The 24,954-nt window shown below is 27.9% G+C and overlaps 1 protein-coding gene and 1 long non-coding RNA gene across 2 annotated transcripts in view; one reads left to right on the forward strand and one right to left on the reverse strand.

Annotated features, from left to right (window-relative positions):
* LOC107437532 (uncharacterized) overlaps positions 1-24,954 on the forward strand; it is a 72,648-nt gene that overhangs the window by 24,388 nt on the left and 23,306 nt on the right. The window contains exons 2-3 of the mRNA XM_087155323.1: positions 17,215-17,903; positions 21,971-22,087. Of these exons, the coding sequence (XP_087011449.1) occupies positions 17,597-17,903; positions 21,971-22,087 (424 nt within the window). The 5' untranslated portion in view covers positions 17,215-17,596. The remainder of the gene's footprint in view (positions 1-17,214; positions 17,904-21,970; positions 22,088-24,954) is intronic.
* The window catches only part of LOC107437534 (uncharacterized), a 52,334-nt gene that overhangs the window by 21,573 nt on the left and 5,807 nt on the right, over positions 1-24,954 (reverse strand). The gene's annotated exons all lie outside the window — the stretch shown is intronic.

The following is a 24,954-nucleotide window of genomic DNA, read 5'->3' on the forward strand; positions in this document are numbered from 1 at the left end:
ATATGGAATTCCATTCATAATTAAACTGAATAATTATAATCGAACACCATTTTGCATTTGCTTTTTAAAACAAAAATCAAGTTCGAATAAGTTCGGAAATATAACAGAAAAAATAAATTATATTCGCTTTCTAACTTATTTTGATTCAAATTTGCATAACATATTTATAATCTGTTTTTGCAACAAAAATTTTACGTAAAAACAGGAAACTAATTTACAGTTTTTAAAAAAAGTTTGAGAAATACTAATTTTATTAAAATAAAAAAATTTATGTTTTCATTGTCTCTTTAAATATGTTAACTGTAATGAAGAGGTCCATAGTAACCAACGTTATGCTGAAATAAAAAAAAAGATTGAAGTAGATCATATTTTCCTTTCACGTCATAAAACAATGAAATAAAGTCATTAAGATTTTGCAACAAAAAGTTCAAGTCACAAAAAAAAGTCAGAAATTATTTACTTTCTCATCGTGAAATTTCTCAACACCTAAAATATATAAAGAAAACCTTGAAAAAGGGTAAGAATTATTTTTTTTCTTTGCAAGATTGCGGAAGACCACACAGTCTATTTTCGGAAATGGAAGGGAAAAAAGCTTCTCACATACGCAATTCAAACAGATAAAAGAGTATAGGACGAGTTTTGCACCAAAGGGTTCCTTAGGTGGGTAATAATTAACCCTGTAATCAAAAGTGAAGATCGAACGACTCGTGAAACCATTCAGAAGTATTATACGAGTTCACGGTAGTTCCTGCCGAAGACATAGACAGGTGGTGGGCAGGTCAGGTTTTAATTTGAGCTTGTTGGGAATTTTATCGAACCGGTTCCTATTCACCAAGAATCTTTATGAATCGTCTATAGAAAACAAAGATTGAAAAAAAAATTCAATACAAAATTATTAGAAAGTTAAATTGTGTCGTACATGCTGATATTGTTATGTTAAGTATTATAATTCCTTATAAAATTGCAAGAATTCGTTTAGAGGTTCCTTATTTCTAGTTAGGATTGCTATTCTTTTTTCATGCTGTCCAATTAGAGAGATGCAGATTAAATTTAATTAAAATGCATCAATTTACAAGTTTTTAATCACAAAGTGAACCAACATGAGACAACTAAACTTATAAAAGTTCGGATTTAATTTGGACAGGTAAATTTCGGATTTAAATTAATCCTAGTTGTGGGGATAATTAAATGGAAAACGGGAACTTAGTAACTGGTTCAAGGGAACCAATTAAAACTTATTTTGAATGAAAAGTATTTTATAACACATTATTTTAATTTTGTCACTTAGTGAAGACGATAAATTTATACATAAAAATTTTGAAGAATGGTGAACACTAATGTCAATGAAACCTGCTGTGATCTTAGATACAATCTGCAATTAAAATCTTAGTGAGATAATTACCCATATTATAGTGCTTATTAATCTTTCTTAAATTTAATTGCACAATTTTCACAATACTATGGTTCAAAGTAGATGTTGTTGTTTAACGTTTTCTGAGAGTGTATCTATTGGCTAAAGATGCATATAAATAAATACAATAATGTAAGAATATTTCTGCATATATATATAGATACCGGAAGAGTGCTTTAACTCTCTCCGGCAAGTGTAGCCAGTCTGGTAACACAAATAAATTCAACAACTATCATAAAAACCATTAGAAAACTAAAATTAATTAGTTATAAACGTTTAGTAACCACTATGTTTAAGAGAAAAAGTATGTCGCTTCATTTCAGATATAAGGTCACACTTGCTTATGTTCTGCCTGACTAAGAATTTCAATCGAAATTCGCTGTTCCATAAAAGACAAATATCAAAAATGTATGTTTTAATAAAATTAAACCCTAATTTCGAATGTTAAGTTTTTTGAACTGAGCAATTTATGTATCGATTTTATTTTTTGATGAAAAAAATTATTCTATGTTTTCATAAATGGCTATTAAATTTATTTCTATGAATTAGGCCACATAAGAATAAATTGTTTGTGTTATCTTTCATTACTTATTGAAGTAAAAAAAAAAATCAAAATTTGTTTTTTATTTCAGTAATAAATGATTGTATCCACGTAGTTAAAGGAAAATAGGGTTGAGTAAATAAAAACTAAGGGAGGAGAATAGTTTAAACGAATTTTCTTAAAAATGACAATTAAATCGACAAATCAGTATTGCGAAAAAAATCAGTTTTCCCTGAGAGTTCCTACGCAGTGAAAATGGGCCATTCTGTGGAAATAACCTTCCTTTCCGAGTACAAAATCGATTTTTCTCTGAATCATCTTCTTAAGATAAGCTTTTTCCCCCCGAGGTCTTAATGTTATGTTCTTAGATAATTTTTTTAGTTTACATGCATGTCCCTAAAGCCAGTAAATCGAAGAAAAAGAGCTCATTTATAAATAATTGACTACTACATCCAGATTTAAAATTGTTTTTATTCATACTAAGTGTCCTATCCTTAAGATATAGATACCATCAAATCATGTAGACTTTTAATTTTGGAATAAATATTTGATAAATTTTCTGAAGCATTATTTATTTTTACATAGCTATAAAAACCGTTAACAAATTTATTATATTTTGAACTAGACTTCTAAACAAATTTCCAAATTTTTTTCAATCTTAATACAAACAAAAAATTCTGCCTATTTCTCATATTTGAATACATAATAGAGCCAAACGTGAACCGAAAAAAACGAAAAAAATTGCTTATCGTGAACTTTTCCATGATTGTCTTCGTGAACCTTTGCAGCGAGTTCTAACGATATTATTGATCAAAGTATTCATATAAATATTTAAAAATGAACCAATTTTTAGAATCTTTAATGAAAATGGTTGACCTCTTTGAAATATCAAATAAAGTTATCTAATTTAAGGTTACGCTGAAACTAATCTCTATTTGACCTGAAGGAAATGTGTTGAATTTTTTTAAATAACTTTAAAAAAATTAGTAAATTATCCGGCATACTCAAACCGTAATTTAAATATTCATCTTTTCTAAAGGATCAGAAACTCATCAGTCAAGTTTGTTCAGTTTTCAAGTGAACCGTAGCATACATCTTAATGTGCCTACTTTCATTCTCAATAGGTGAAACGAACTTTTCAAGTTAATTTTAACGTCCAAAAGGTTTTCACGCAAAATTGAGCATTTCATACCCAAAAATAACTGTTTACCGTGACCCGAGAAGATTAACAAAAATGAAACAACTAGACAGTTAGTTATCTCAGTTTTTCAGGTGTGATTGAATTAAATCTCTCTCTCCCCCTCTCTCCCCTATCTCCCCCCTCTCTCTCCCTCTCTCTCTCCCCTCTCCCGCCTCTCTCTCTCCCCATCTCCCGCCTCTCTCTCTCCCCATCTCCCGCCTCTCTCTCTCTCTCTCTCTCTCTCTCTCTCTCTCTCTCTCTGTCTCTCTCTCTCTCAAAACAATGCTGAAAGTTTACAAAAACTCCAAAAAAATACATTTAAATGATGAAAACAATAAGTTTTTTTTTTCTATTAAAACACGAGATCTAACTTCATTTCTTTTTTTTTCCTTAATAAAGTTAAATTAATTAGCTGAAACTTCAATGGCTCTTTTCAACATCATTATTTATTATGTCTTTTTTCTAAGTTTATACGTAATATATCTCAAAATCTATTGAAAACAAGTGTATGACGTTTGGAATATATACATTTTGAAAGTTTTTTTTAACTTGATTTCAGGAGATTCATAAAACTGTTCAAGATTTTATTTTATACTTTTTATTAAACTTTTTTTCAAAAAATATTAATATCTAGAATTTCTTAAGTTTTTTAAAGGCTAACAGTACAATATACTGAAAAAAAGCATGGCCATTTTTATTCAAAATAAATTCAAAGCTTTTATAAGCATAATATTTTATAATATAACAAAATATTTTCAGTTATATCAAAAAAATTTAAAATTTTTTTTTTGATTTTAATATTTAATTTTCTATTGTTTATTTTTTCTATTTTTTATTTTTTCTACTTTTTATTTATTTTACTATTATTTATTTTACTATTTTTATTTCCTAAAACCTCAAACAAAATTTCATTAATTTTTTCAAATTTTATTAATTTTTTTCATTAATTCCTTTTCTAATTTTTTAAACCTCAAACGAAATTTCTGAGCAGTTTCTTATACTTTTTATATTGTACAACAACATGAAATACTTTAAAACAAAGCATTCATTCAGAACTGGATGCTTTGATACTTACTGGGCTACAGCTATACTGATTGCTTTCAGTTCATTTATATCCGCAATTCATCTAGTTATTTTAAGGCCTTCTTCTTTCTCTTTTGATCCTGAATTGAACTTGAATAACATTTCTAATTTCATTTACATAGCGTTTATAGATTTTTTTAACATTAAAATAAGATTTTCAAATATTTTAGACTTTTTTTAAAATATTTTTTTTTTAAAGTTCCCATTATATTTTTTTAATAACATGCATTTTATATGGGTAAATTGAATAATCGCAACGGCAAATTCGTGAGTTATCTCTATTACATAATTTGTATTCCTCATATTTGATGTTTACATATGAATTACTAAGAATAACTTTATTCAACTAATTTTAAATTTAACTAATATAACAGTGGTCAAAAGTATTATTAATAAACTTGATTTTTCGTTGCTTTTAATTTTTTTTCCAACTTTTTGTAAGAATTTCGTGCCCTTCGACCCCTTTATTTGGCCCGGCATCCCTTTTTAAAAAAACTTTATGAAAATAAAAACCCTTTTAATAGAGAACTTCGCTATAATTGCAAAAAAGGCTTAATTTTCTAATAAAATTTATTGATTAAATAATGGAGACTGTTTTTTATATTTTGAACTGTATTTAAATTCGTATTAAATTCTATTAAATTCTTTGTAAAAGAAAATTTTGTGATCAAGTTTAAAAAGTATTTCGTGTAATCAAATTTACTAAGGACGTTAATATGGTGAAGCTTGGACCGTGCTAACGAAGCAAATTTTAACGATACTAAGATACACTATGCTCCGAAATTTCTAACAGTATTTTTGAAAAATGATTTCAGTTTAATTAAAAAAAAATAGTTTTAGTGTAAACATGAACACTCATCCAATGTAACGGATGTTGAATTATGGAAAGCATTTATTTCTCTCTAGGATATCCGACATAGATGGTTGTGATTAAGTCAATCACAAATTGTACGCAAAAAGAATTACCAAGAAGTAAAAATTAAGAAAGAAAAAAATTAAAGAGGCAAAGTGTTGTATATAATTCTAGCTTCAGGCAGACAAAGAATGCCTGATTGTGTTGTAATTCAGTTCACTGCTCTGGATCGGCAAAATGAAAAGAAAATGATTCTTGACTTCTTTTCAAGGTGAATGGCTGGGTTCAATTGAAAAGAGTTCAAACTCTTCTTAAACATAGAATAAAAGAAAAATTAAATTATCTGATAAATTACCGATAAATATGAAGAGTTAAAATTGTATATTTGTCGTTATTCGATATATTTCAGTACAAAAATCTCATTAATTTCTCAATTACATTCTTCCATAATATTTTACTTCATGAGTCTCAATTAAGTGGCAACATTTAAATACGTTAATATTTTTGTTATCACTACATACATAGACTTTTACTTTTAACTAAATAATTGAAAATTTCATTTGGTACAAACAAAAATCCTCCTCTTAATTTGTACGTTTGTTTCATTAAATTTGTTTAATGATGAAAACTTATTAATATTTTATCAAATAAAAGAGTAAATAAAATAGTTTTATAAGCCTTACTGGTCTTAAAGATAAAAAGTGACGGTGAAATTAAAACAAAGATTGATACTTTAATTTCTGATTCAAAAATAGAACAACAAAAGGAAAAAATTATTATATTGGAATTTTTGGGAGATTTTTCTTTACTTTTACCCCTAAATATTGGAAAGAAAATTATGACATCTTCTAAATTTCTTTTATGGTAAGAAATAAGAATTCTAATCTTTATTTATGTATTTGTTTTCATAAATTGCGTTTTCAAGTACATATCACATTAATTTGTTCAATTAAATTTAGGACGAAATTTTAAGAGATCTAGATACTCGAGGTTTCATAAAGGTAAAAATTGTTGCTATAATTGAAATAAATATCAATATGTTAATATTTTTGCACTATTTTTAAATAAAATAAATTTTGTTATTAATTAGCAATTTAGTTATTAATTATTAATGTTATTATTTTTGCACTATTTTTAAATAAATTTAGCTACGAGAATAAGACGATAAATTTTGGAATTTTTTTAAGTTTAATGGGGTATGTGATCTATGAATCTTCGTAAGCCGATATAAATTAGTTTCGTAAATAGGCCAATAATTCTTGGTATTTTATTAATTTTTTTAAAAATTTAAGAAAAAAGTTTTTTTTAAAAAATTAAGTCTATGGTATAAGAATTCGCGTTACAAGCAAGCATCAATAAAACAAGCTCAATAAACTCAATAAAATAAGCATCTTGAATTTTAATCAAATGATCTTTAACTTTTTATATAATGATTGTAACAGGATTTATCTGAATGGTTTAATGGTCTAACATTAAATATGCTTATCAGTCAGAGCAAACGATATTTATTTTAATTTTCGAAATTAGACACAAAAACATACTTTCATTGAATAAATTATAACTCTTTTACGACAAATTTAGATTTTTGTCCCTTAGATTGGAAGACGCAATCTGGTAATTGTGATCACAATAGTTTGCGCAGAAAAACTGAACTTTAAAAAATCATGGCGTAGTATGGTTTTAGATCTATATATAAAAGAAGTTTTAACTTTAATATGTTATAGAGGACACGCATGTTTTGTTTCTGAAACATAAATATAAATTTTTAAAAAGATTGTAATAATTACCTTTTTGTATAAAGGAAACTATCTTATAAATGTTACTCTAGGTGCATAAAAAAATTGTAGTAGTGGTTGTTACGAATGTTTCAATCTTCTCTTAACTAAGCAGACCAGAGCGTCTGCAGGAAACTTAAAAGCTGGTAGTTAAATCTCTCAACGGATGCATTTATGGGCCAATTACGTAGGTTAAATAGTTTTTGACTACTCTAAATAAGTATGATCTAAACTACCAGAATATGGTAAAATTCGCTTGGTGTTTCTAGCTCTATGGAGATACCAAAATGCACGATAATGTTTACAGAAGTACTTTGTCAATGACTTTGATAAAATTAATAATAAATCATATTCGTTAAAAATTTGTAAATTGGTAAAATTTGACAATTTGAGCGTCATACCTCAAAGCATGGCGTAAAAACCATTTGTTTGTATAAATTTACTTTTCAATTTTGTATTTCATTTTAAAAAAAAGGTTATCGAAAAATTAACAGCAATAAGAATATAATTTTATCACTTCCGAGTTTTTAATAAATGTAAAGAATTTTTACAATTACTGACCATTCTTTATAAAGAAGGAGGAAACATAATATGCCTATTTTTTCAAGTTAGTTTTGATCAATGGTCAGTAGTGATTAGTAAATCATTATTCACCTTTCATTGAAACCAGTTTTCAGCATACCTACTCGCGTTGATGATCATTTTATAAAAATAAATAAATTAATGAAAACTTTCTTAACTCATTTTCAATCTAGAAATGTAAATAAAGCCAATATTTAAGTCCCTCCAAACGAATCTTATTTCGATTAATTATTTATACAATAGTGGGTGAACGCTAAAAGCCCCAGATATTCCCACGTACATAATGACATTCATATGAGAACATTTTAGCTTTCTTCTATATACATATGTGATTACTTAATTATGTAATTTTCTAAATTATGTAATTATCTGAAGTAATTATGCAAGTAACTATCAAACAAAAATGTTTGAAAATTAAAAATAAATTACTTTCATTTTTGAACATAATTATTTGTTCTCAACTATTGCTTTTCGTATTTCAAGCTCGACTTTTACAGTCTCGTTTAAATATTTAAAAAATTTCAGATTTTTTTTCAAAAATTTATCTTGAAAATTTTGTTACATTTATTCATATAATTGTATATAGGTAAAATTTTTTCATATAAATATAAGTAAAGAAAACAGACAACCTTGTAATTTTTATAGAACGTTGCGACCACTGTATGTAGACAATACATTGCTTCTTTTGACTTACTGTTTACTAGTGAAATTTCGAAAAGCAATACTAAGGAACAGTTTTATATAAACCTCATACTTGCCAACCTGTATACTGTTTTAAAGTAAAAATTCATTCATTTCTTTGTGCGGAAAATAAATTCCATCCATTTATTTATTTTTTTTTTGTAATTGAAACTAATAATTCATTTTACACACCATTCATAAATAAATGCTTTATTAATCATTAAACAAAAAAGTATTTATAGCTACTCTCGGCACTAATAGTTTAATTACAGTAGCTATATATGTTTCTGTGTTTCGTTTTCTCTACTATGAGTAATTTTGATGAATACCAGTTGGTCTAGATAATAAAAGTGGTCTGTGCACAACGCTGAAGACATTGCCACAATCATGTCGTTGGTCACGAAATTGTGCAACCTCCATGACCCCCAATGAGCTGTAATGGGAATAAGGTTGATAAATTCTATTTAGTTGATCAATTCCATTGTGACAACTAAATATTACATAATTTCATATAAAAACATTTTGGTGGATTGCTATACGAATAGGTTTTAATCACTGCTAATTAAAAATTTGGGTATTTCATTTTATTAAAATTAAATTAATATACATTAATATTAAAATTTGGGTTTCGTGTCCTTTACTGTCAGGCTTTAAATATTGTAGTAACAAAAAAGTGCCCTTATGCAAAAAGCACACTCACTTTCAAATTAAATTAATATTTTCTTCCTATAACAACCACTTGCCTATTAAAAAAATATAATTGGGATGAGTTCGAATCCAAATACAGATTTTGCATTGCTGACTTTCAATCATTTTATTAGAATTTTTTAACTTCTTCCAGATTAAAAAAAGTAAACTTTTCAACAAATAGTCAGTGAATTTTGAGAACATTACAGTTTTATTAAAAATATGAGATGAAAATGTCAATTTTTATTGGAATTGGCACATTTCGGTATTAAAATTAGTCATGATGAAATTAGTCATGAAGCTTGATTCAATTTCGGAATTATGTTCAGTTTCAGTGGAAGTCAACATTTTCTGTTAATAGCCTAATAAATAGGAGTTAAAAGGACCAACCATTTTGTTAACCATTTTAAAAATATAAACTGGTGTATAAAAGGTCAGATGGACGCATGGTCATGGTTTTTAGTTTTGTTTTATAGAAATACTACTTTTAGCTTTAGTTCCTTGCCACTAAAAAAATTATTTTGCAAAAAGCACAAATTTTGTAGGATATGCATCACAACAAAATGTTGAGCAAACGCAACGTTAGCGGAAAATGGGTTAATATACTATAGGTGTCCTCAACCAGAATAAATTTTAAGAATCGCAACAAATGATTCTTGAACCTGTTGGAAACTTTAAAGGCTTTAATTTCACTTTAATATTAGCAATTATGGGGGGAAATTTTAAAAGTCTATTCATTTATCCTTTAAAATACAAATATATTTTGATAGATAGGAATAAGAAAGGAAGAAGAAAAAAAAAGAGAAAAAAATGGTAGCAAAATCATTTAATTTCTAGATTACTTAAAAGTTAAAATGAGAACTGAGGCTTATGAGCTATACACCACTTTTTTTTAAATTTTATCAGATTAGGAATGCTAGTTCTGTATAGAATGTAGCTCTGTATAGAATAAGGTGCAGCTATAAACTGTTTTCAATGCCATTTTTTTTTCTCTTTTCCGGGGTACAAGCAAATCCAAGAGTGTACACAGTCCCGAAAAGTTCCATAAACTTTCATTTCAAATTCTGGATATTCATGAATTTTTTTCCTCAATACGTTTCAAAGATAAAAATTTGAGTAATATTTCGAAATATTGATATTGGGATTTATATTTAAAAAAAAGGTATATGTAAAACTCATGATGATGGTTAAGTTATGCGCTTTTCAAATAGTTTTTTTTAATCTTATGTACGTTAGACGTAAGAAGTATGGTATATGTGTTCTACACCCTTTAACCCTTCTAAACCCTTTTAGACACGTTAAATAAACTGAAACCTATGACCGAGCCACAATCTGGAAAAATTTGAAATTCATGACTGGCTTTTCTCAAAACTATTAATTTTTTTAAAGTTGAATTTCAGTATTGTATTATAAAACTATTTTTAAAGATTTCATACAGATATAATCAAATTGATTATGTTTTTGGCACTTGGAATGAATACTTCAAAATATGAACATTTTCCTAACTTTAGCTGTCATTTTAAATGATTTGACAGATTTTATTTATTTATTATTTCAAATTTATCAGAGTGAAGAGGTTAACCAATGCCGTTATGAAAAATGCGATAAAATATTGGATATTTTATTAAATCGCAATTTTCTATTATTAGCCACCATTGCATTTTAAGATGTCCCAGCTCCACAGAGTTCAAATTCTAGTCATAGATACTGTTGTCGTTGTATCTATGACTATGAGTTCAAGTTCTAGTCATAGATACTGTTGTTGTTGTTGTTGTTGCATCTATGACTAGAACTTGAACTCTATGGAGCTGGGGCATGTTGTTGACGTATGCCTAAACAGGCATACGTCAACAACAACATGTCCCAGCTTCATAGAGTTCAAGTTCTAGTCATAGATACTAAAATCAGTAATAGGTTGCTTTTTTTATATCAGAACTCTGACGTTTATCTGCTAATATATTAAAACTATAACTACATGGTCATCAGATTTTCCTGCTCGTCAATTTAAATTTAGAATTTTTTGACTATGCATAATTTTTTTACTATGCATAGACCAGTGATACATGGATTATACAGCTGATAATTAGGTCACATTGACGAAACATATTTCCTGCCTCATATGTGCTATATAATGAGAAAATAACTAATGAGTGATATGATATAATGATAAATACCTTCACCAAAAATCGTAGCTTTCGCACAATACTTTTGTAAAACTTTACCCTATTTTTTAAACCTGAAAACCTGAATACTTTCGAAAAAAATGTTATTAGAGTTAGAGTTAGAATTAGACTTCAAAAGCAAATCGGCATGCTTAAATTTAAATTAAATTGACGCTCACTTTAAAATATGAAACACAAATGAGTCCCGCATTACAAAAAAAATTATAAAGAATTCACTCTTATGCTAGCGGTTATGTTCGTTCTCCATTACGTTAGCGATCGGTATGCTTGAACTTAGCCTGTTCTGAACTGAAAAAGTTGCTCTTAAAAATTTTAATAAATATTCCTTGACATATATGAGTATTTTTAAACAGCTTTATGTACGCATTTTGAAATGAAGCAAGTTTTAATCGCAAAATATTTGAAAAACTCGCGAAGTGCCTCACCTTATATTATCGATATATGAACTTAGTTTAGTATGTTTTGTATTTCTAGAATTTTCATCAATTATTTCTTGACATATATAGGTATTTTCGAACAAATTGACTCTCACTTTAGAATATGAAACAAGTTTTAAATAAATTCCGAATTTTAAAAAATAAAAAATTTCTTATGTCAGCTTTCATGTTCTGAATTTAGCATGATTCGGACTAAACAAGTTTCTCTTAAGACAACTTTAATAAATATTTCTTAACAGATATGAATATTTTCAAAAGAATTCATGCATTCATGTGAATATGTAAAGAATTATATAAAAAAATACAGATTGTCCGATCTAGTATTAGCGGTATAAATGCACTGAACTTAACGTTTTTTGGATTTAACAAGTTGTTCGGAAAAATGTATTATAAATATTTCTTGACACATATAGATATTTTCTTACAAATTGAAGCTCACTTTTTAATATCAGCTTTTTCACTTTCCGGGATACAAATTGTTCTACTCTATAGCCTCTTCGAAATTGCTAAGTTAATTTAACGTGAAATATATGTATTATACGATATAACGAATTTCATACTTTAACAGAAACTCTCTTTATATATGATTGGGATTAATTTTCTTTTTTTTTATTGCAAAATTAAAACATCGCTTAATTATCTTTGCAAAAAACAAGAGTAACTATAGGCGAAAAATATCAGTAGTCTACTATGACACCCCCCTACTGGAGTTCCTGATGTATTGGCAATATAAAAGTTGAAATACCAGGTATATAAATGCTAAAGAGTAACATGAAATGAGCCTGAGGATTTGGAGTCTCAATCCTCAGGCTCATGTGTCGTATACAAACGCCGAATAGCTATATGAAATGAGCCTGGGGATTGGGTGTCGCAATACGTGAAAATTTAGCTAAAAGGATCGTTTTGACCAATCAACTTAAAAAAGAAAAGAAAAAACTTCAACTAAGTAAAAAAAAAAAAAGCTAAAGAATTGTGCTTTAAGCTGGGTCAATGGCCAGATTTCGGATAAGATCCCTTTACCCGTAGGAATTTCTTGCGGATTTTTCTATTGCGTCATGACGTCACGGACAATGCTTTTTCTGCTCAGTTTACGACTAACACGGCTTGCGTAACACGCTTTTTTAGAAACATTTACTGGAGGGTAAAAGTTTGTAAGATACTTGAAAAACACGTGGAAAAGGGATGCTCGGCTGAGTCATTTTAGTGTATTATTAGCGCTTTTTTTAATCTATCATTTATCCATTGCATTCTTTTGAAAATGTAATTTCCTTTATCTTAATTGAAGTTTCTTTTTTGAGGAAAACAAATTTACTGATTGGGCAAATTAGACGAATCTTAAGTGCATTCACTCAAGATATTGGTCTCTTGCGTAAATTCGTATTTGGGAAAAGTAGCATAAATATTATTTTGTTCTAAATTAGTGCAACTTTTTAGAATTAATTTACCTCTGGTAAAAGTTTAAAAATTCTACAATTTTTCAGTTCTTAGTTTCCTGTATAATTGCGATACTATTATTCTGTAAGAACATTTGTTCCCTAAAAGAGTGATTTTTTGAAGAATTAAAAATCTTTTTGGGGAATTATACTGATATTTTGGTTTTATTATTTTCACTTCCCTGAACAAATGTGCGTATCATTGTTCTGCCTTCAGTAAATAATTGAAATATCAAATAATAAATAATCGTAGCAACTTAATTAGCGAAATATTACTTAATAGTGTAACTTAACTGAACTAAAAAAAGCATTTAAAAAAATTCTTAGAGAATTTACCATCTATATGTATATAAAAAATTGTGTGCGTTCCAATTGCTGCGTCTTCGTTAAAAATGTAAAGAGTCTCGTGGAATCAAATATGAATTTCCATAAATTTAGTAAATAAAAAAAGTTTAAAACGTGATATCACATGCATATTGTAAACTGAACAGTAATATTAATTATGTAATCAAATGTTAATAAACTGCCACGCAAAACTTTAATCAGATAAAGCATCGGTTTGCATATTGGTTTTGCATATATATTTCGTAAGATGGGCAGTTCAAACCTGAAGTTTCTGGAAGTTTATCTACAATGGCGCACATTTGTGTTTTGTAAGAGCATAATTTCTTTATACATAAAAAATTCTTTTAAATCAATAAATAAATATTTAAAAGCTATTTTAAGATGCAAAGATATTTTCAAAAATATTAAGTATAATAGCAAATACATTTACCAATCCAGCAATATTTTAAGTTTTAGTTGAAAAATTATCTAAATAAACATGATCTGAACATAAATGATTAATTTCTTTTATAATTATTTTCAACTATTAAATAAAATTATCTCCCGGAAGTTTTCACTAAAGGAAACTACTTCAAACAAATCTTATTTGTAGGAAAAGCTTTCATGCTTTTGGATACAAGAAATTTACTGTTTAATATCATCCTTCCGTGACTTACAGAGAGATCTGAATTTGATCATGTAAAGAACTTTTAATACTCACGGGAGACTTTAGACCCCCTATTAAGCTTAAGTAGGAAGTACCTCTTTTCCCAGACATAATATATTCTTTTTTGCTTATAAATACGCGTAACATAAAGCTGATGCAAATGAAGCATTAAGGAAAATATAGGTCCGGAAGTAATCCGTCAAGATTCATTTTTCTTTTGCATTTTTTGGTTTCGAATCGCTGTTCAACTTAAATTAATAAATAGAATTTTCATTCTATGAATTTATACATGATGATGCAAAGAATTTTATAGCATAGATTTTATAATGCTTTTAAAAAAGGCACTATGATTTTACTGGCAAATTTAGAGCTTACACTAGTCAATGAAACATATTTTGCCATTGATCAAAAATTTGACAGCCTTTTATATTTTATTATTATTATCATTTTTAAGATCTATCAAATTCAGTTATAAACGTGTCTTGTGTTAGCTGATTCTACTTGGAGAAAAAAATTCTGGTAAATTTATCGTAATGTATAAGTAATAACATTTCTAATTTAAAAAGTTCGCTAGTTTTGATTCGTTTACGTAGCCTTAGTTATAGAATTTGGAGTATTGTGGCCTATGAGGTTAAAGAAAGTATTTTTGCTGAGCAATAATCATTACGAATTCATCATTTCTCTCTAGGAATTGCAAACAATATTGAAGTATCTGAAAAATGTCGCTTAATTTTAATGATTTGACAAGAACCAAACGGATTATTGATGAAGCAGTCACCCAATATTGTTCAAACAAGCTATAAATACCGGCTGAAACTAAACATATAGAGAACCCCAATTACATCAACTCCCAGATGTCTTAAATTATTCTTCTCTGGCTACGTGAGAGGACTGAACAATTCCTCTTTAGTTACATTCTCTCGAGAAAAGCCTGAGGGCAACAATCCGAAAATTATGTTTGAGATTCAATTCCTTTGATGATAGTAGGTAAACGGCCGAGTGGTTTCATATGAAATGCAACTTGGTGCAATCCACTTTATAGCTTTTAGCGGTAGAGCGTTTGACTTCTAAAGACTTTGTTTTTCATTTTTAAATCAAAAGCATTTAGCATGAAAAAGAGAAAACAATTTGAAAGCGATCTCATCCGATGAAACCGTGTGATAGTTTCTTATCTAGTTTTTATTTTCACTAGAAATGAGGTTTAGGTATGAATATAAAGATGAATGATTACTTTTTAAACTTTTTCTGAGTGTGAGTAAAGTTGAGCGGATGCATCAAGCGAGGGAGTGTCAGTTGGCCGTGAAAGGAATATTTTGACTTGTAAATGAGTGGCATACTTGCCATATGAAAATTAAATACTTAGAAAATATTTGAATATAGGGAAAGGCGTTGTATCTTGGGACAGTTCGAAAACAAATATTTTTACTTTTTATTTGGGTAAGAATCGCAGTAGAAATTTAATTAATATCTTATTGCTTACCATTTAAAGAATCTATATAAGCATTTTAAAATTAAAAATAAATCATTTTATGAGGGAGTAATAAGTTATTTCTTACATCCTTGCAAAGTATCTCAAAATACAACACCCTGTAATACCTTGGGATGCAGGATGTTGTGCCTCGTGATGAAGGGTATTATACCTTGATACTAAATGAAAAATAAACAAAATATAGAAAATAAATCTTATTTTATGAATATAAAATAGTAAGTAATAGTAGAAAAAGTAATAGTAATAGTAAGTAATAGTAAAATAGTAGAAAAAGTAATGAAAGTTTTCTTAATCTACCAGATTAGTAATGTCATATGCACCGAAATCCAAGGGGAACTTAAGTGATTGCTTCTGATACACCGAAGATCCTGTTGTTGAGGGCAAATTATGATTTACATATTATTTCTTCTTCATACATTTCATATAGGGTTTCATTTCTATAAAGGAAAGTGTTCGTTTCTGTTTTAACAAGGTATTGGATTTGTCCTAAGATTCAACCTTAATTTATTCACATGGTAGAAAAACAAAACATGGCCTGTAAAAGTGCTAGCGGTTAGTTGCTCTGATTAACTAACCATACCATTAAGTAAAACATAATTAAATGTTAAATACACTATTCTAATTTTTAACACTAATCAATTACGAAAAAATGGGGGGGGGATAATAATTTACTTTCCAACGAAATATTTTCCTTTTCTTTTCTATCTCCCTCAAATCTCACTTTAAAGTTGCAACATTAACTCTTGGTGGCTAAGAAAACAATTACATCAGGTTAGTTTTGTTAGTCGCTATGCTGTCTTTCCCAAGGTACAACGCTCTCCCCTATTTATAATATTTTTAGCATTAAATTTTTTTGATTGGTTTAACATGAAATGCAACCTGCCTTCATTTCGTTGTACTTCTAATGATCCAATCATTTTGTGGCATTTCTAATGATTTAGTCAATTAATGGCATTTTTAAGGAACCAGTATTATTCTAATTCTAAGTTTTATTATTAAAAAATTGCTTCGCATGCAGCCTTCAAAAAGAGAAAAAAAAAGCTTAAACAACTTGCAATTTAATGATCAGGCTTACACGTATTAAATCTGAATGTTTAAGATGCGCTCCATAAATATAATGATAAATTAGTGTGTGTGATAAGTTAAGCTACAAAATTTGGCACAAAAATGTACTTTCTTTGAATAAAAAAATTTTTTCCAAGGATTTCTGGCACTTCAAAGGATTTCCGTGATCTGAAAAAAATGTGGGCGTAATTGTGTAGTCAAAAAGCTCGTCAAAATTAAAAATCTGAACTCCTTCTTTTTCTTACATTTTTTGTTTTTTATTACGTCTCTATACCTTAAAAAAATTATGTTTCCTCTTTAAACAAATTTTAACAATCAGTAATTTTTAATACTATTTTATTGATTTTAAGTATTTATTGATTTTTAATATTTAATTTAATAATGATTAAAAACGTTTCATTAGTAAAGTGAACAAGTTTTACACCTTCATAGCCAATTCAATTTTAAATGGGGGAAAAAATATCAAACTCTCAACGAAATCGGTTTGCAAGTTTCTGAGAATTACAATGAAAAAATATGGTTTCTTTAAAGATACGATTCGAACAATTCAGATAAAAACGTAAAGAATGAGAATGACATGGAAGGACAAAAAATTCGAAAATTACTCCTCCATTTTTGAGATTATATTTTCAAAATTACGGCTGCCATCAATATTTTGAAACATTTGAATCCATTAAAAAAGAAAAAAAAGAAAGATAATTCTATTCAAAGAAGTTATGTTTTTGTGTCTAACATTGCAACTTAAACCATCGTTTGCACTTATTAATTATATTATTTAGGTGTTTATTTATTTAGATATTAAAACATATTTTCTTTTTTTCAGGTTAATCTTGAATGTGAAGAAATGTCAAGATAAAGATGAATTTATATCCTAACCAGTTACTTGAAACACAATTTTTTTCATTTGCAATTATTGCTAAACACTCCGTTTTAAAATCTGTTTGTGAAAAACAAAAAAATATTGATTTAATATCACTTCTTTACAAACGTAACTAATTATATCCCTTCTCACTTTCACTGCGTATCTTTACCTTTTTCTTAGAAATGTATCTTAACGTTCAATTAATAGCTAACATTTTTAAAAACTACTTTATCTTTGTTAGCAATGTCACTATTTTTTATAAATCTAACTAAAAACACAAATATATGATGAAACTCCTTTACTAATTCCTTCTTACAATGAAGATACGTTTATTGGCATTCGTATGTCTTTTTCTATCATTCCATTTTTCTCTGCATTCTTAATAATGGTAAAAATTAAACTAAAAACCTCCGTAATTCTGTGCTTTTTAACTTTTCATTCATTTACCAATTCAGAAAAATTAGGACAAATTACGCGTGATTATTTTGGTGATATATTTTCAATCAAAAATTGTGATCCAACTTCATCATTTTGCATTTACAATGGGCGTCGAGCAGCTCAAATTCCTGGTTTGGACTGTTCGTGTCAATGTAGCCGAAGTCACTACGTGTTTCGTGAAGATTTAATGACGTGCATCAAAGATATTGAAGGTAAGAATTTCTTATAAGTATTTTGCATACATTTTGTGGGATAAACATTATTACAGTATAAACTCTCAAACAACAATTACAGTCTTGTTGAAAAGTTTAGACTCATTACTAAAAATCGCAATCCTTTAAGAACGGCATTTTCTCTCAACTACAGTAGGTATTGAAAATTTCGCACATCGCAAATAAAAGCACATCTGTAAAATCTGGAACAAAACTTTTAGAAGTTATAGACTTTGAAAAATATTAAATTTTCGAAACTAATGATCAATATCATTAGTAAATGAATTTAAGTTCAAATTTCTCTTACCACTTCATGAAAAAAAAGTACAAACGTATGATTTGTTTCTGAAATCTATTGTTTGCAGTTACTCACTTTCAATCCTTTATTGTAATATCGAATCTTTCCCTACTTCTAAAATTTTCAAAAATAAATTTTTTTTTAAAGTTGGAAAAGTTGAAAAGTTGGACAAAACCTCTTAGTTTTCCTAATCAGCAATTGTCCTAAATTTTTATTTGAAGGATAAATTAGCTCCTTTAGCTTCAAGTATACATAAGATTTCATTTAAAAAAAATCTATATTTCGCGGGTAATTTTTTTTAATGCTTGCACCGGCTTTAATCAAGCTGGTCAAATAAAACCGGGTAGGCATTGATGTAATGTTTTGTTTCATTGCATATATACCTACTTTTTTTGTATACCATATATCAATACCATATCTTTGTTTCGAAATATTTATTTAGAGCATTAAATTAATTCAAGGACCTTTCTACACTGATCAAGCAGCATTTTTAATTTCTAATCTTAATAACTTTAGAACTTTTAGTAAATTAAGTTAGATAAAAAAAAATTGTATGAGCAAAAATCACACGCAAAACTTTTATCGCGCTTCCGCATCATTGCTTAGTTTCAACGCGCTCATCCTTTACACTGTCTACCTACTTAAAATTTTGACCTGCAGCTTAGCCGTAACTTCACCTATTTTATTACCTAGTTATATTCGACTGACTAAGTCCCGGTTTTATCTGATTATATAATTTAGCATAAAAAAGATATTTAGCATTAGCATGATGCAACCCGTCTTAATAATTTAAAATGAAAGTTAAGGAAAGTGTATAATCAAGTGGTACATTTCCATAAAATAACGCGCAATTGGAAACAAAAGAGTAAAATCAGTGGAGTGAAAATAAAAAAAAATCTAATCAAGTTGTTCAAATCATTTTATTTGCGTAAACAAAAGCATGGCCTACACAATATTTCCTTCATCTTCAGCATCGCCACTGTCTGCAACAATTATATTTTCATGATAAATATAGAGGTAGTAATTTAGTCCTGTTTTGTTCAATTCTCCTCTATAACTAGTCAATGATTCAAGAGAAGAAATGATTTAAGATTTGTCAAATGATTTAAAAGAAGAATATAGATAAAAATGAGATTGTTTAAACAGGAAACAGCGCCATCAACGAAGCAAACATCTATGAAGCATTCTAAAAAGCCACCTGTGAAGCAAACTGCATAAATCCATAGGTCAAATAGGGATAGTCAAATAATAGGGTCAAATAGGGTTGCAATAAAAAATAGGAGTTCGAATTTGCCCCATCCCGCCCCCAAGGAGGGAAGTGGGAGATGGAATTTAGTATAATTGGATAGCCTTTACGAAATGTTGTATACATCTATTATTATTTTTTCGATTCCACGCATATTTCTTTAAATATTTGACCATTTCAAAACTTTTATTACTCCCTGTATACAAATTTTTTTATGAAAAATATAAATACCACACAGCCTATTAAGAGACCAAAATTTTTAATCCTATAACTACTAACTTTTAAGTTTTTTTTTCTTCCGGAAAATATTTAGCAGTGAAAGAGAAATACTCAAGACTTTGTTCTAAAAAAATTGCCCACATTTTAATTCTCATAATTAGTATCAAGTATTTTACACTTATCGAATTATGAAATATTTGTTCTCTGGGATGGTACAAATTATTCATTCGCCAGAATTTTGCTGACGATTAGAAAATTTCTCCCATCATACATGGAAGTTGACTACTAAGTAGTAAACAAGTGCGAAATTCGAATGGTTATAATAGTTATATATTTTAATTGTTTTAGTTTAATTAAAATTAATTTTTTTTAAAGAGGAAAATTTTAAGTATGAACTTTGATTATACCGCGAAAACAAGAATTACAGATCAATTCATTAAAGTCAAGATAGCAGGTCAACTTAGGTGTTTTGGACAAGGAAAGACAATTAATTGCAGTGTTACCAAAACTCGTTTAATGTTTACATCGCGCCTTAAATACAAAACTTACACAGTTCCGAAATTGTCGTAAAAAGAAGAAGAAAAAAAAGAATATAAAAGTGTCAAAGGGAAAAAAAACAGGTAGTGTGTTTTATAGCGACGTTTTATTTGCTACCTTTGGTGCATTATTGATCTTATCAAAAAGTTCACTGAACTGATTTTCCACTTTTTTGAAAAAAATAAAACTCGAAATATTTAAATTTGTGGCTGCCTATTACCTGTCTACAGATTATAGCTTAATAATATTTTTAAATTATTTTAAACGGAATTGTTTACTCACTATTTCGTTTCCTTTCTTTTATTTATACGCTCAATTACTCAGTCACTCATTCAATTTTATAGCATAATTGTTAAATGGCTCACACGTTTTTAGTTAAAATTAAAATCATTCTTGACTAGCAAAGGCTTATAATCATATTATTAAAAAAATAACATTTAGAAAGTATTATGTGGTGCAAATTCCTTGGATTGAGATTACAAACATATGTATTACTTTTAAATTAAAAATAACTATAAAAGATAATTTTTACTCACGGAATTGGATATTTTTGACTGATTTTAGGTGCTGTCTGAAAAAGTACTAAGGAATAATGTTCTTCAGAAAAGGACAAGTTTCTCTTAATTAAATAAAATAAACTGGGGAAATTAAATGGGGAAAAATAAAAAGTCTCTTTTCTATTTTTACACTTTTCGTTAATATTATAATAGCGTTATGTTTCTCTAAGTAGCACGATAAATTTAAAAACAGCTTTTTTCTTTTTTCTTCGGTTCCTTTAATTTGTGACTTTAATGAGTTTTTGCTTCATTTTTGACAAGATTTATAAAAACATGCTTTAAAGGTGGTGACTGCAGAACATTCTTGGTAAACAAAAAAGTTTTTATGTCCCCAGAGATCAACTAATACATTAAAATAATTTATGAAATGTATTTAGGGGTAGTCAATGAAAAAATGATTCTCATCTATTGTACGTAAAAAAATCGAATTTTTTAAATCGACTTCCCTATTTCCCAAATTGCGCCCCCCCCCCCCCCCCATCCTATATTTTGGAAGTCAGAAATCCAAATCCGTCAGGAAAAAAAAGCTATGTTTATTCAGAAAAATTACGTTTTTGCGTCTGATTTCGTAACTTGAAATATCGTCTACACTAATTAATTGGCATATAAGCCAGTCCCCTTATCCATTAAGATTGAGTCCCAGAACGTGAAGATTATTAGATCAAAAATTATTTCGGATGGTCCTTTCGTTGCACACTGTATAATCACATCAACTTTGCTGTGATAAATTTCAAAGAGGGACTTTCTTGAAGGTATTATTTTTGTGGTTTTTCTTGTGTTAAATTAAAGCATAGCAAAGTACGAATGAAAATGTATCATAAATAAATGTAATTAACATTATTTAGGGATAGTTAACAAAAAATTTATAAGAAAAAGTGAGCTCATGTTATCTTAGAATAAACCATAAAGTTTCAAATGCTGAAAGAGTTTTTTTTTTTAAAAAGAAATAGTTACATATCATTACGCAGCGCGGAATTTATCCAATTTGTTTGGTTTTTGATATTTTGAAAACAGTTTTCAGCAGCTATTCTTAATTAACCTGAACTCATTTTTCTCTAAACTGTAATTTTTAAAGTGTCAATAGATGTAAAACAGAATTTTTCATGAAAAGTTTCTCTCGTGATTCAGCCTTCCCTAATTAGACATTTAATAAAAGAATTGGATATTCGTAATATCTATCTTATAATTTTAAAAACTTTTATTTTTACAGAATGTCCAGTGGCAATGTTTGTCAGACCATTTTCCGTGGAAAAGATGCCACTAGTATTTTTACCGATGTCTGGCCAGCTGGTATACCCTTCAGCTCATTTGACAATAAAGTCTGATGGTAATTTTTTTAGTTGCAAAACATATTTATCTTATTTAAAATCCATTAAACATTTCCTATCGTTAAACAATTTTTTTACAGCATATTCCGTAAAAATCTGTTAATATCATCTAAATTTTTTAATACAATAAATACTTTAAAAAAAATTAGCACTCACATTTTTCCTTATATTTTCCTTTAATGAATGAAATCTCTACCAAAAAAAATATTTATAAGTAAGCAAATAATAAACTTTTTCCCAGTGGCTATAAACAAACGTTAAAATTTTATTTATAAAATTAATTAAAATCTAAATCTTTATGCAACTTATTATTAAATTAATAATTTTATATGTAAATAGTTATTTAAAACTTTATTATGAAATATGCACTTAGAAATAATGGAAGTTTTCATAGGTAATGAACAAAAGTAAATATAAAATTAACTTAATCTTGAAACCAAAATTCTGGGCAATATTTCATTGCAGACTTATTGAATTTTCTTACAACCTCATTAAGGAAGAACATCAGTAAGGATTAATCATTGGCAGTAAAAAATAATAAATTTTATTCGGTTAAAAGGACTGCATTTATCATATTTTTAATATTGTTAAATCTCTCATGTGGATGATGTAATTGAAGACGCATTCTCATTTATTACATGGTATATAGAGCTACACGCTGCTACAGGTAAACTGTTATGTTAACAATTATTAGCAATTCAGGAAGAATTAATGGTTCTGTCAAGGTAAGTAAGAATATTTAAATTTTGAGAAAGTCTGCTATTAACAACTAATAACTTTGACTGAGAAATTTTTTCATCGGTAAGTTCATCAGGTAAGCTATAAAATATTTCGAATCAAGCAATATATTGCATTTAAGAGGATCAAATAAGTAAGTATTGTTAACAATTCATCACATTATATTTCGTATAGATTTTACTATGCAGTTATAAAGTTGAATTCAAATATCTTTTCAGTGATACCCTTTCTTCTGATTATGTTGATAGATTTTATTTAATTAATCAGTTATGAAGTTAAGTTCAAATATGTAAACATGGGAAATCTTTTATCGGATAATGCTTTGCATCGATTTTATTTCACTAAGCAACTATGAAATTAAGTTCAAAAATGCAAACATTGGGAATATTGCATCGGATTGCTTTGCATAGATTTTATTTTACTAAGCAACTATAAAATTAAGTTCAAAGATACAAACATCGGTAATTTTTCATCGGAGTATGCTTTGCATAGATTTTATTTCATTAAGCAGTTATAAAGTGAAGTTCAAATATGCAAACATGGGTAATCTTTCTACTGATGGTGTTTGAATAAATCTTGATTCTTTTCAAATTTGATGACGTAAAGTTATTGGAAAACAGCATCCAATAACTCTTTGTTTGCAGTTTTCTTTGAAATGTTGAATTATATAAGTTAAGCAACACCTTTCATTTCCATTATTATTTAATTTTTTTAAATGTTTAACTATTACTATTTTCTGTTAAAATTGTATCGAAATTTTAAACTAAATTCTTGTAAAAAACTTAAGAGATAGTGAACTAGGGTGAAAAAGCCTCGTTTACTCACTTTAGACACAGTGCAAAAAATAGATAAGATAGTTTTCCATATTAGTTGTACCAAAAATACTTCCTATACTATTTCAAATTTTAATATAAATTTTGCGCACTTGTGCATCTAAACTGAATCAAACTAAGTTCTGTAAAATCAAAACTATCAAACTAAATTCTGTAAAATAATCTGGAATTGAAAACAGTAACTAAGTACTTAATTAAAACATATTTTGTATGCACTTACTGTTGAAAAAATGCCTTCGACTTCGAGTTGAGATGACTTTGTAATAAGCAAAAATTTGAAGAATTAGTAAATAAAAGAAAGTTTTGTGTAAAAATTTGATAGGTGATTGCTATTCACATAATAGTTCACATTTTCGGAAGTATTACCCTCTCTTTTAATCTGAATTTAACTTGATTTGTTTAAGAGACAGTTTAAGAATACAATCGAGCATATCAAGCAAACTTGATATTTGAGAAGTTTGATTTTCTTAAAATTTCCAGGATATACTCTTTGTATAAATACACGTGTACAAAATATGTTCTTTACATTTTTTATTTTTGCTAGGAAAAAAAATTTTCTTGACGCTTTGGGGGTCAAAACTAAATATTCTCTTGATTTTTGAGAAAAACACATCGATTTACAAACAACGTCGATTCACATTTTAAAGGTAAATAATTTTTGTGAAGCGAGTAAATCACGGTATTGGCCATTATTTTTTATGTTCTATTGCGTTCACACAAATTATTAAGAAATATATACTTTTAGTGGACCTTTGCATGGAAGATCAAAGGTTCAAAATAAATGTTATTGCCTTATTTTTTGACCATCAAAATCAACTTGTACCAGTAGTGCACCACAATGAATATATTTCTGTGAATACATAGCAATAAGTAGTACCTAAAAATATGGCTATATATATGCGTGACCTTAAAATTGACTTTAATGTAGCAAGAAAAGGAAATTTTGATGAAATTTCAAGGTCATTAACTACCTTTCCCAAAGCTAGATAACTAAGAAACTCTCCGAAAAAGAAGTCTTAAGTATATCAGAAACGAAATCAATGAACAGACGTATGGTTACTTTTAAACTCTTTTATAATATGGCCCTAAATTTTGAGTCCAACACCTGAATAATTAAATATTAAAATATTTATGGAAATGCTGTAAATTGTTTTAAAAAATAACTTATTGAGGAAGAATGGACACTTTGGTATTTAGACAAGTGACATATTTTTTTGGTGTATTTTTTACACTGAATCGAATTAAGATTTAAACTGATAAGATGAACAGTTTAGAAGTGATTTTGAATTTATTTT

This window comes from Parasteatoda tepidariorum, chromosome 11, assembly GCF_982258835.1.
Source record: "Parasteatoda tepidariorum strain Cologne lab strain chromosome 11, Ptep-v5.0, whole genome shotgun sequence".
Lineage (NCBI taxonomy): Eukaryota > Metazoa > Arthropoda > Arachnida > Araneae > Theridiidae > Parasteatoda > Parasteatoda tepidariorum.